The sequence below is a fragment of the Typopeltis vanoorti genome, chromosome 7 (genome assembly GCF_054136105.1).
Source record: "Typopeltis vanoorti isolate ZY-2024b chromosome 7, IOZ_Tvanoo_1.0, whole genome shotgun sequence".
Taxonomy (NCBI): domain Eukaryota; kingdom Metazoa; phylum Arthropoda; class Arachnida; order Uropygi; family Thelyphonidae; genus Typopeltis; species Typopeltis vanoorti.
Genome location: NC_143555.1, coordinates 136643513 through 136657702, shown reverse-complemented (window position 1 = coordinate 136657702; position 14190 = coordinate 136643513). Strand labels below are relative to the sequence as shown.

Genomic DNA, 14190 nt, shown 5'->3' with positions numbered 1-14190 from the left:
AGTAATAGTAATAAACGAAAAATTGATAACGAACATCGAAATTTCCAAGAAAAGTGGGAATTGGAGTATTTTTGCTGTGAAGTAAAAAATAAAATAATCTGCTTAATATGTAATAATGTTATCAGTGTACCAAAGTTATACAACCTTAATCATCACTATGAACAACATAAATCAAAATATGATAATTACGAGGGATTAATGAGACAAGAAAAGTTGAAAGAGCTCAAGTCGGGACTGAAAAATTCATGTTTACTAAAGCATCACCAGAAAGTGAAGCGGTGGTGTATGCAAGCTACGTCTTGTCGGAGTTGATAGCTAAACACTCAAAAACTTTTACTGAAGGAGATTTCATTAAGGAATCTCTAATTAAAGCTACAGAAATTATTTGTCCTGAAAATATGAAGGCTTTTCAAACAATCTCTTTGTCTTGAAATACAGTTGCGGAAAGAATTACTGATTTGGCCGACAATTTAAGTGTTCAGATCAAAGCAAAATAATCTCGTTTTGAAGCTTTTTCCATTGGCTGTGATGAGAGTATGGACATTGGGGGTGTAGCTCAATTAGCTGTGTTTCTTCATGCTTGCAATACGGATTTCAACATTTTTGAGGAATTATTGGAACTAGTACTAATGCATAACACTAGTACAGGATTATTATATTTAATTGTGTTTTTGAACTTCTGCAAAAATACAATCTACCTCTGTCAAAATTAACTTCTGTAGATACAGATGGAGCTCCTTCTATGACCGGAAAAAACAATGGTTTCGTGGCATTACTGCAAAAAAAAAAAAAAGTGAAATTTATGCCAGATCCAAGATTCATCATACGCATTGCATTATACATCAAGAAGTATTATGCGCGAAAGTAATAAATATGGAAAATGTGTTGACATCTATCAAAAAAATCATTAATTTCATAAAATCTCGAGGCTTAAATCAGCAACAGTTCTCTGCTTTCTTAAGTGAATTAGACAGCAAATATTCCGGTTTGTCCTACTATACCGAGGTATACGTTGGCTATCCTGCTCCAAGATTCTTAAACAGTTCTGGGACTTGAAAGAAGAAATATGTCAGTTCTTAATAACTAAAAATCAAGACATAAGCCTGTTTTTTGACACAGTGTGGTTGCAAGATTTATCCTTCATGGTTGATATAACAAAACACTTATATGATTTAAATTTAAAACTGCAAGGAAAAAATCAGATCATATGAACATGTGTGACCAAGTTAAGGCATTTAAATGTAAATTAGTTCTTTGGGAAAAGCAGTTGAAAAATGAAGATTTAATGCACTTTCTGACATGCAACGTGAACAAATCAAGTTTAAGTGAAACTGCATCTTATCAAAAATACACAGAAAAAATTCTAAGCCTTAGAACTGAATTTGAAACAAGGTTTGCAGATTTTAAATTTTTGGAAGACTTTTGGAAGTTTTCTTTGTTTTCTTCGAATTTTTCAATAAATATTGAATCAGTCCCTAATCAAATGCAAATGGCGGTAATTGAGATCCAGTGTGATTCAGATTTGAAGGCGAAATTCAGTGACGTTAGCATGACTGGATTTTACAAATATTTACCTGCCAGGTTTAAAAATACTCGAAAATTCGTATATGAAATTATATCCATATTTGGAAGTACTTACCGGTGTGTCTACAATTATGAAGGGAAATAAGACTCCTGTCAGACAGATCCAGAATTAGTGACATTCACCTTGGATCAGTTTTGAAAGTAATCACTGCGAACAAGATTTTCCCCAAAGTAGGAAAGATAGTAGCAGAGAAGAGATGCCAAGTGTCAGGGAGAAAACATTAATTTTATCATTGTTTTTGTTCTTTTTTTATACTATACTTTTCAAAATAAACCTGTGTTTTTATGAATATCGAAGTTTTTGTTTTTTGCTGCCCACATAAACTTAAACATCGTTTATTTTGACATGCTTGGTGTACAACCTTTCATGGATGTTCTTCATATATAAAAAGGGAAAGTATGAATGCTAATTTAGCACTGTGAACTGTTAGCTTTTGTATTTTGGATTGAAGAGATTACTGACTGTATCATATTGGTGGGACTAAGAGATTAAGAAGGCTGAGGATCTAGCTAAGACAGTGGATAGGAAGTTGAAATTTGGGAGCAAAATGCAAAAGGATAATAATAATAACAACAATGCAAACTACCATGTTTATTTTAAAATACAGTGATAAATAGGAATAAGGAGGCTACTAGACATTATAATGTTTTTATATGAATGCATCCGGAGTAGTGTGCACAAGTCATCACCTCAGTTTCAAAGAGATGTAGCATCAAAACAGGAGTGTGTAGAAGCAGATAACAAAGATGACATATAAGCTATGAAATGTTGAATGCAAGGATAAATTACAGGAGTGTTGATTGTGAAGTTTAACCAATAAGTGGAAGGAAAAGAGCGAATTAGAGATGAGTTGGCAAAGTGATTTTAAAGGATAGGTACAAGGGAAGATTTTTCAATCCATGGCAAAAAAGGAGTCATCCTTGTAATCTGAATAAGAGTATTTAACAAGGAAGTAATTGTTTGAAATTATGAAAAAAAAAAGGAAATGAATGGAAATAAGTTAAATAGGTTGCCTGAGATGTGTGAACTGATGGTGCATGATTATGATTAAAACAGATGCAACAGGGGAACAGGGGTAATGAGTGAAATTATGTGTGAGGGAGAGGAAGAGAATGGTCTTCCAAATGAGTCCTAAGATTCCATGGAGTTACCTAATAAATAAGCATAATATTGCCTATAGGAATGAAATTAATCATAATTAAATCTTATAATCATTCATAAAAACTAATTTATTACCACTGTGTTTAGGCAATACTATTAAATTACACCTTATTGAAATATATAATTTCACTGCCTATCGTCTGTCTCTACATCAATACTCATGGGGATAAAAAAAAATAAGCATTTTATTTATCTTGTCATTCACTAGCAACCAAATACTACATATGAAGTATGCAGTAGTCAGTTGCTGCATACTACACACTCAAGTCAGTTGTACATACCACATTTAAGAATCAAAGCATGAATTGGTATAAAAACCGAGAAGTCACAAGACATACAATTATTCATTTGAGAAATGTTCAATGCTTTCCTAATATATGAAAAATAAAATGCAATTAAAAGTGAAAATATTTTTCATAACTCCATAAATTTAAATTAATCACAATCAAGTTATGTAGTACTCTCTGCAATGTGTTTCATTTGTTAGTTGTTCTATCAAAAATATTGTGAATAAATAAAAGAATTGCAAAATTTGATGATCATCTATTAACTACACACACACCAGAAAAGCTTACCTGGGCAATAGACAATTCGAATTCATCTGCCTTTTCACCCTGCCGCTTAACGATTTTTGTACTTGCTGAATACATCTAAAATAGCAGAAAGAACTATTAACAAAAATAAATAAAATATAATAAATAATAAATTTTTAAATTGAAAAGTAAATAAACGTTAGGAACACTAACCAGTCAGAAAACATCTGTTTTCATTTAATAGTTTGGATAAATTCAATTTTTGCCTGCTACAGGTAAAAAATATTACATCATAAGTCGAATGCATTTCGCAACAGTAAAAACTTGACAATTCTGTGAAAGTTTCTTGGTGCTCATGATTCACCTTATCATATCAAAATTTATCTATTAGGAAAAGAATCTACATATTGGTGCACCACACTGAATGTCTTCAAGGCAAGGTATGAGAGTTATTGTCATGATCATTTGACTTCCCACATTAAGTCTTCAAACTCCATGGAGACTTGGAAGTAATACTATAATACATTTTGCCTGTTATTAATACCAAAAGAATGGTGTCCTTAGACCGTCGACAGCATGAACCATTAACTAAAATATGAAAAGTGCAGAATAATAAAATCAAACAAAAACAGCTTGTATATATAATCCTAGATTTGAATAAATGCACTTCCAAAAACTATTTTCATCCACTGCTGCATACCATTAGATTCAGATGAAACTGATTGTATCATCCAATGTGTTAATTTATAATGGCCACATAATTATGACATTGTATGTGGCCATTAAAATGCCCAAACTTGGCTTTAACTCAATTTCTAAATTACTGTAGCCAACTCTAAACTTTCAAAACTTACACATATAGGACATCTGTGTGGCTTGCACCTGATATTTGGATCTGCTCATAGCATGGTAAGCCAGACCGAAATTATCACTGACATGTTCTAATATATTTCACCTAACAATCCAGTCTGAAGTGAATTTTGAGATCATAGCAGCAATTTCATTTATAGGCATGAAAATTGCCTTGATTATCATTATACTAAAGTATAGTTATCAGTTAACATTCTTGCTGTTAGAAGACAAGGACATTTAAATGGCCTTATATTCTAACAGCAAAAATAACTTTGTGAAAAACAGCTGTCCTCGTGTAGTCATAGTACATTTTTGTAGAAATGTTAGAATTGGTACAAATAAATCTAAGTTATAATTAAGAATATATTTGCATGCTGCAATTGTTATAAATTTTAATCTGCAATCATCTTCCTTGACAACTAATGTCCACAACTCTAACTAGCCCCATTTTCCAATATTAGTGACCTTCAGGAAAAAAAACATATTTGGTAAGCAATGACCAAAAACAAACTATCAACCAATTAAAATGTTCAACAATGTTCTCTACTCAACATTCTGGATCTTTTCATTACCTGTTCTTCAAAGATGGACACTGAAAAGATGTCATGCAAGAATCAGCATGACATCTTTTTAAGCATCACCATTAGGTATGGTCCAGTATATCTAGCAGCTGGTCAGCAAAATAACTGTTTTAAAGCTATATCCTCGTTTCTATTTATCATACATATATATTTTTATGTTGCTCCCACCGACAAAAGGTTATTCTCTTGCTAACCTCCAGTACATTTTGTACCATGAGTGGGCTAAGAATTTTTAATTCCTTACATTTTTTTCCTGATAAAAATATTATCAATTTTATATTTTTTAAATTAATTTTTTACATAGTCCAGACACCTTGCTCTACAGACCAAACATGGAACTTTTTTTCAAATCGTTTTTTCAGTGTTGCAAAGTGTAAGATTTTAAATTAAAGAAGCAAAGATAGAATGCAGGGTATGCAATTGGCAAGGATATCTTAGAGGAAATGAGGGATCTCGTAATGGTCAACAAAGACAAAATTTCATTTCAGAGACATTAGGACAACACAGAGGATTATGGCAATGATGTGGAGGACACTGATCTGTAGAAGGATGTTATGGTTCTATTGTATAAAGCTTTGATCAGGCCATTTTTTCCAATTTTGGTCAACCTGATTTTCAAAAGGATGAAGAGATATTGGAAAATATCCAGAGTCAACTGACTAATATGGTTTCTGGTCTCTGGAATGAGTATGAGTTGAGTGTGGTGAGCATGGAGATAATGCATTAAAAGCACACAGCATAATGAGCTGTGTGAGTGAAAGTGGGACCTCCCATGATTAACCTTTGGATCTCCTGCAGGCCTGATAAAGATAAGATAGCAATTACCTGAAGAACCCCCCACATCATTCTATACTACAAATGCCTTGGAAATGTCAACTGCAACAGCACAGAATTCCTCCAATCTTTCAATAGTACATCTACACGTTGGCAATATAAACAAGATCTACTGTAGATTTTACTAAGATCTACCATAGATTCATTATTACATGGATATCTCCAAGGAGTCAGACGATTCACTGCAGGAAACCCACATTAATCTCTATACACACAACACCTATCGCACCTTTCCTTAAAATCATTCACTGTCAGGGCACTCCCAACTAATTCTGGCAATCCATTCCACTCACTTACCACTCTCCAAGAAAAAGATGTAGTCATCACACTCTCTACCACTCGTACACAACTTCCAGTTCTCTTTCTTTCTCTCTTGATACACACACACACACACACACACAGAAAGTTTTTTTATGGGTTTACATAATATACGTTGAAGATACCAAGAAATTTTATATACTTGGTTTTAATCCTTTTTCCCAAGTAAGCAAAACAAAGTTTTGGCATGAAATATATTCACATCTGAGCTACTTGTATATAAAAGCTAAAGACTTCATATTAAAACCAAGTATATAAAATTTCTTGGTATTTTTAACATATATTACACCCTAGGTAAAAAACTTTCATCTTTCTCTCATCCAGAGATTTTTATTAAGAAGGTCAAGTACTTTTTGTCTACTTATATAGGAGATATATATGACTTCTGCATTACTTCAACCTTGGTATCTCTCCCGGGTCTGGCTCCCATTGAAGAGACCTCAATAAAGATCGAAACCGGTCTGGGTAGTGGCCCTTCCCATTATGCATTGCATTATACATGCCTGAAAGGGGGATGTGCTTTGCATTATGGGATATATATACTAAGGCAAGTGATATGAAGTCATTAGCCTCTATATAAAAGTAACTCAGACGTGAATATATTTCATGTGCAAAACTTTGTTTTGCTTACTTGGGAAAAAAGGATTAAAACCAACTATATAAAATTTCTTGGTGTATATATATATACCAAGTTCTATAAGATCAATATCATGTATTGATCTTATAGAACCCCTTTCTATCATGTCCATTCCTATATACCTATCAACTAACTTTGCAACCCACACACCTTCAACTGATCCTTATAACAAGCATTCCACAGACCTGTCACCAGCTTAGTCACTCATCTCTGAATCCTCTCCACTACCACCTCCTGATCCCCAAGAAACTCAGATGACCAAATCCATGCACAGTAGTCAAGATATTGCTGAATCATAGCCTTATAAAGAGGATTAATAACTTTCCTATCTTTACTTGATAGCATGTTTTTCAACATTCAAGTTATCCTTTGGGCTATATTATCAACTTTTGCAATAGCCCTCTGAACTCTATCCACCATTATCCCCACATACCTAACCCCATCAATTTCCTGCAATCCAGTACTATCAATGTGATATGTAATGTTTTCAGCCCAGAGTGAATAACCTTATATTTTGCAACATTAAATTGACAATCATTATCCTTCACCTACAGTGCCTATTTATTTAAATTCTGCAGGATCTTTACATTACCTTTATTAATTATTGTTGTCCTCTCCAGTTTAGCATCAACAAGCAAGTGAATATCCTCCCCCTTAAATGTTTCCCTATATCATTAATATATGTTATAAAACAAATGAGACCGGTGAGTGACATGAGGGTGATAATGCGACTATGAAAGCACTGATTGAAAGTAGCAAACAGCATGTGAGTAAGGAGATTGTATTCCTTGGGGGGGGGGGGGGGGGTGTACTCAAGAACAACTACTTTATGCAGCATGTAATTGAAGCAACACATGGGACGTGTTGTATTTAACTTCTTAAAATGATCACAGAAGATGTCTCCATGATGCCACCAATTGGAGAGTGATCAGGTGGGAAGTGGCTAGGCAAATAAAAGCTTCACAGAACAAGACATGGAATTACAGTGTGTGTGTGGGGGGGGGGACTATGATAAATTAGGGAAACAGACTTGTGTTATGCTGCGACTTAATGAGGAGAGAATCTGCAATGCCTAGGACTTGGTCTGAAATCAGTTACTGATGTCAGATTGTATTCCTTGTTTGGAGGATAAAGTAGGAGATGAAATGGATAAATCTTGGATTTATACATGGGTTTTTGAGAAAAAGGATGGTATAGGTTAGGATGATATTGAGATACCCATCAACAGAATGGGGAGCACAAGGCAGGCTAGGAAGGTGATGAGTGCAGTGAAGGAGAAATTGCATACGAAAGGAGTTTGGCCAAAGCAGTAAAGCAAAAATCTAGAGAATTTCACAATTATGATGCAACTATGGGTGAATATGAAAGATTGACTTTAATTGCTGGAGATGGAACTCAGGTCATCTTCTGAAGATGGCATGGAAATGTTCACTAAGTATTTTGTTAGAGGGAGAACTAGGAGTAGTGTTGAATAACACTACAAAAGGAGGACAGAAGACTGACAGTTATGGCTGGAGAGTGGATATGCTCTTGGCCAACCAGGCTGTCAATATGAAAGTTCTGAGAAAAATTAAGGGAGTGGCATTGATGGAATAATCATATTAAAAATGAAGATAGATAATAGAAAGGTGCTTGACATTATCATTCAAGAATGTGCCAGCAGAGGTAATCTAAGGTGGAATGGTCACTTATAAAGAATGCATGTGGAAATGTTAGCAAAACAGTTGTTTGATTCCAATATGGCTGGAAAGAGATCTAGAGGAAGACCACAGCTAGGTGGATGGATTCAATCAGAAGTGCATTAAAAGCACAAAATGTTAGATACAGCAATATTGGAGTGATGCAAGTAATAGACTAGCTTGCAGGACAATTGTAGATAGATTAATAATAATGTAAACTTAATCATGTAGTACTGTCATTGTACCTGAAAACCCCTTGGGGGTAGAAATCAGGAAATTGATGATGATTATATGCCTTATGTGGTGCTTCAGCAAGACATACATAGAATACTAAAGATGCTAAAAAAAAAAAGGCTTCCAGTCGTGATGCCATTCAGTTGTACTCAAACTAGCACCTGAGCATATAATTGTACTCTAAATCTCTTAATCTTCTATACTCAGCTGGCACTTATATCTCAGCATGTGGAAGGCAACCTATTCCAAACAAAGGGAAATAAAGCCTGCCACCCAACTACCAACCAACTGCCATTACCTTGGTCCTTTCCAAAATAATGAAAGTAATCAACATCAACTTCTCCACTAACTAGAGGCCCACCAGTATGGATTCCACAAACCTTGTTCCACAGCTGATTCCGTTACATACATCACCTACCAGTAGACACACATCATGGAAAGGTTCGGAGAAACATGCACAGTCACATATCTAGATCTCACTCTTGATCACGTTTGCCATGAATAACTGTTTAGCAAACTGCCTTCCTTCGGTTGTCTGTCATCCTCTGTATTGGCATGGGAAGCTTTCTCTGGTCATTCACTGCACATCATGGTAGATGGCACCCTCTCTTCTCTGCCACTAAATGGAAGTGCCTCAGGGCTCCAGTCTATCACCACACATTCTTTTTTCCAATATTTAAATGACCTACTTTAAATCAATGATAGTATGATCTATTCATCCTACTCTCTCAACAAACCATGCAATTTTCAGACATCCCATGCTTCTAGATCAACTAAAACCGATGCCTTAAATGCTGATCTCCATACCATCCTTCAGTGAAGCAAGGATAACTTGGCCATCTTCAATGCCGCCAAAAGCAGTCCCGTCCTTTTCTCAAGCTCATTTTCCTTTATCCTCAGTGATACACAAATCACCAGGCAGAACTCCTCCTTGGATTGATATTTACCTCCAGCCTCTCCTGGCATAAGCACATCATATCAATAGCTTCCTTTGCCTCTATAAAAAAAAAAACTAGGCATTATTTTCTGTGCAATTTTTATACCCTCCCAACTACTAAACTTGTACAACATACTTTACTTCATACATATGAACTATATGTTGTTCATATGTATGAACAACATATAGTTGTTCTATGATACTATCCAGGGGAAAGCAATTTGGCTCACAGACAATCCTTTCTTCGGACTGACTTCAACTTATATCATAAAAATGCACTGTTTCAGCAGTCTCTTCTGTAGGTACTACCATGGTCACTGCTCCAACTAGCAAACATAATTCCTGCACTTTCTGTTGGACCTGTTAAAACAAGAGCAGCAGCTATCAACCATTTCTTTTCAGTATAACTCAAACACACAATCTCCTCATTTATTCCATCTACCTCTGTCCTTTGGAACAGACTTGCTAATAATGAATTTCACAGCACCTAATACATGCACTCCACACACAGGACAGTTGTGCTATAAGTTATTGTACTTCTTGTGTTGGGGATATTATAAATTGATGTAATTGGATTTTCCTTTTTAGTAATAATTTTGTACATCTTTAAAGTTGCTTAAAAAAATTTTAAATTCTCTTTTCTCAGGCAATGCCATGATTTCATCTATTTTGCTATCCATTCACAATCCAGAATGAGTATAACTTTCAACAATTTAAATATTTTGAGAATTATCATTTAAGAAAAACTCATAATTCTCAGAAGCCTCATATTCTTGGTGCAAATGAATTTTCTGATTAGATATTTAATAAAAAAAAAGTATCCTAGAATAATAGAACAATCAACAGCTTACAACATCTAACAAATTAATTATACTGGTATCTGTGGATGCTGAAGATTAATCACAGGAGACCATTATTCACAGAATACCTATAATCACACCTCTCCTTAAACTTGTTCATTGATGAAGCACTCACAACCACCTCTGGCAACCTAGCCACCCATTCAACACCCTCCAAGAATAAAATCTCATCTTAATATCCTAGCTAGCAACATCTCCCAAGTCAAGACAGCATGAATGCTTTCCTCAAAGGCAGCATTGCTAGATTGATTACTGTTAAGTTCTCTGAATTAAGACCAGACAGCACTCTCAAACCATGTGCCCCATCCACTGCATGCTGTCTCATGTAATCTTAGACGTATAAATTCCATTTCTTTCCCTGCTTGTAACCATTTCTCTTCCCAGTCTGTCACATAGTTGAAACCTTGTATGATAATTACTTGATGCTAATTTTAATGTATGCAATCTATATTCTCCCTTATACTCCCAGATTATAGCAGCAACCAATTCCATATTTTGTCCTATTGGCCTCAAATGAACTTCCTTCTACATTATTGTCCTCCTGGTGGACGTCTACTCTTTCTGGCTTTGATTCTGATACTCTTAGTAAAACTACTCCTTTATTCTGTTCCATCTGACCTCACTTAAGAGACTATATCCTTTGTATTCTATCCCCATATATCAACTAATGACCTATCTCTATATATAAAGACCTTCTCCAGAAGTAAAATCATTACTAAAAATAAAATTTAGAACAAATTAACTGCTTCCAATACCTTGAATGTGCTGTATTATATACAAAAGAAGCTGACACTGATGTAAAAAATTTCAAACTTCCTAAAGATTACATGAATGATCTTTAGGAACATCTCTAGCCAAGTTAAAAGCATACAAGAATAAGAGTTTATAGTCTTGGCAAGACCTTCTCTACTGTATGAAAGTGAATTATAGACCATAAAAACTGAAAAAAAAAAATAATAAATAATAATAATAGAAATTGGAGAAATAAAACTATAAAAAACAGCAGGCTATACTCTGTGTGTGTGGGGGGGGGGGGGTGTCACAGAAATACATAAAGAGTAAAACTCTTACTGGACAAAGTATATGAATATCGAAAGAAGCGGACTGAACATATTAAAAGAATGGACAGTTGAAGACTACCAAAAAAATAAAATAAAAAATACTTCGATATAGGAGTATTTTCTCCCTTACTCCTATGTCCAGCTGGAGGAAGCAGAAGTCAAGGACAACCAAGGAAAAGATGGAATGAGACTGGAACAGAAGAGTGGGCCTAAATCCCTAAAAGGATGATGATAATATCCTCAGTCAGCCAAGTCTCCCTACTGAATATAATTCATAATGATACACACTAATAAAAATTAATTTTCATGAAATAATAAATGGTACCAGACTTGCACTACCACATATTTGCATTATATTAGTGCATTCGATAGAGGTTGCACTATCCTGACAGCTGTTTTGAACTAGATGGTTCTCTTCAGACACTGTATAAGTAAGAGTCTTCTCCAAGACACTAGGTGATCCCTCTAACCTGAAACTTTATGTCAAGAAAATATGAGCTAAAAGATTTTAAAACAGGAGGAGAGAACATTACACACAAAACAAAAATTCTCCCTGATCACAAGAACACATTTCTGCCACCATATCATATAAAAATGATTTCCACAAATTTCAAAAGGCTAACTTGAAGGTATTTTCATTAGATCTCATTAAAAGGACATATTAAAAGAGTATTTCTAACAATCACTCAAAGACCCCCAGCAGTGGTTCTACTCAGTGACAGGCTGACCCTACCAGCAGAACTGCTGATCTCTTGCAGAAAAGCACCCAACAAAGAGCCCCAATAAAGACATTCCGTAAAGGCAATACCATAGACTTCAGTGAACACACATCCTTGGAAGCTTAAGAGAGCAAAAACTCTCATTCAATACTAAATCCAATGTCAGAGAAATGTATATTTCATAAGTGAAAACTCTAGGTTGGTGCACGAGTAGTTAAAAAAAAGAACCATGACTTCATTTCGGGGACAGAAATTATACAGAGATGGTGGATATTTAGACTCGCCATTATTTGAAAGCTGAACATAAGTAAAAACTATGAATATTTCGTAATTTGATCCGAGCTTATGAGAATACGATCCTTGCCATTGATTTAGTGCCCAGAATTTTATTCTCATAAGTTCTGTGATCAAATTACTTAACTCTTATAGTCTCTACATACATTTGGCTTTGAAAAAATTTTAATATCCACTCTTCATTGCCGAAATAAAGCCATATGGCCCTTTCTTTATTAATAAGTGGCAAATGCACGAAACAGAGCTAGCATCTGAAAGATGCCAAACTATCTTACTATTACATCTATCTATCTATATATTCACTGGACATCCACAGATGCCATATGGTCACTCCGATGCTCAGTGATGTGTAACATTAGGTCTCACTATGTAGTCCTGTTGTTTGCTTTACCAGAGAGTTCAACTCTCTGAAGATTAGTTGCTCCACGAACACCATCAATCCATCTCATGGATGGTCTATCCCTTCCTCTTTTTCAAGGAACTTTATCTTCTATTACTGTTCTGAGAAGTCACCCTTTCAATATTACAAACACCCAGAAAATAAATAAAATAACAATGTAATATTAAGACAGTTAATATTAAAAAAAAAAAATGCTTACTGATGAATTTTTGTTGTCAAGTCTGGCATGGAATACACGAGATAACGAGAATTCACCAGTAAGAATTTTTTTTTACAGAAAAACGTGGTTGCTCTATCATCCTTCATGAATAAACAACATTTCAACTTTGCAACCGTTATAAAAAGAAATAAAAAAGTACAAAAAAAAATAGAACGTTTTATAACACAGAGATGTCTGTTAATAACACGAACACTTTCCATACACTATTGTTAAAACAGAATGTGAACAAAGATACAAGCTACCCATAATCAGGATACAATATATATGCACCATACCGTAAGTGAATTTAATTTACCTTAAATCATATACAATCCAAGAACATTTATCAATACAACAAAGTATAACTTAAATAAATATATATATATATATATACCATGCCCAACACATGCCACGCGTTACACGAAACGGCCAGCACCAAAATGGAAGATACCAATAGATGGCGCTAACCTCTAATTCTCCTTAATATGACAAACCATGATAGATAGTATAACCTCGAATAATAATCATCATCATCATTTGCATCAGTCTTGGGACTGGTAGCTCAGCAGAAATTTCCTCCATTCCGCTCTGTCATTGGCTTTCTTCTTAACCTCCTGGTAGCTCGTCAAACCCGTGCTGTCTTTGACTTGGTCAAGAAAGCATTTCCTTGGTCTGCCTCTTCTTCTTTTCCCCTCTATTTTGCCTTCACTTATTCTTTTCACAAGTCCATCATGTCGAAGTATATGTCCAAACCACCTATCCCTTCTAATTTTGATCGATTTAATTAGCGTTCTTGTTTCGTTTATCTCTCTCAGGACTTGTTGGTTTCATTTTTTTTCTGTCCATTTTATTTTGTTCATGTGGCGCCAGCACCACATTTCAAAAACTTCCAATCTTCTTACATCTTCTCTGCCTAGAATCCAGGTTTCACATCCATACAGTGCAATGCTCCATACCCAATGTCTTTACTAATTTTTTTTTCAATGCAGGTTGAGGTTTCCTGTTAAAATGCTTTTCATCTTAGAGAATTGGGCTTTTGCGTTGTTTATTCTTGATCTTATGTCTTCTCTTGTTCTGCCATCTTTTGTTATTAGGCTTCCTAAATATTTAAAGCTTTTCACTTGTTTTATTTGTTCTCCGCTGATGTCCATATGCTCTGTTGATAGGGATTTTGCCAATAGCAATGATTTTAGTCTTAACTCTGTTCATTTTCATTTTGTATTTTTCAAGGTTATTATTTAGTAATTCTAGCAATTGTTTTTAACGTTCTTCTGTTTTCTGCTACAAGGGCTATGACATCAGCAAA

The 14190-nt window shown here is 34.7% G+C and overlaps 1 protein-coding gene across 2 annotated transcripts in view; it reads right to left on the bottom strand.

Moving 5' to 3' along the window:
- The window catches only part of LOC150105108 (small ribosomal subunit protein eS7-like), a 65018-nt gene extending 51685 nt beyond the window's left edge, over window positions 1-13333 (bottom strand). Inside the window, exons 1-2 of one of the 2 annotated variants that reach the window (XM_090396157.1) lie at window positions 13279-13333; window positions 3322-3396 (exon numbers count right to left, since the gene is read on the bottom strand). In XM_090396157.1, the coding sequence (XP_090252283.1) occupies window positions 3322-3396; window positions 13279-13281 (78 nt within the window). In that variant the 5' untranslated portion in view covers window positions 13282-13333. Of the gene's footprint in view, window positions 1-3321; window positions 3397-13200; window positions 13226-13278 lie in introns of those variants that run through there. The other variant, XM_090396158.1, reaches the window with a different exon arrangement.
- Window positions 13334-14190: the final 857 nt, after the last annotated feature.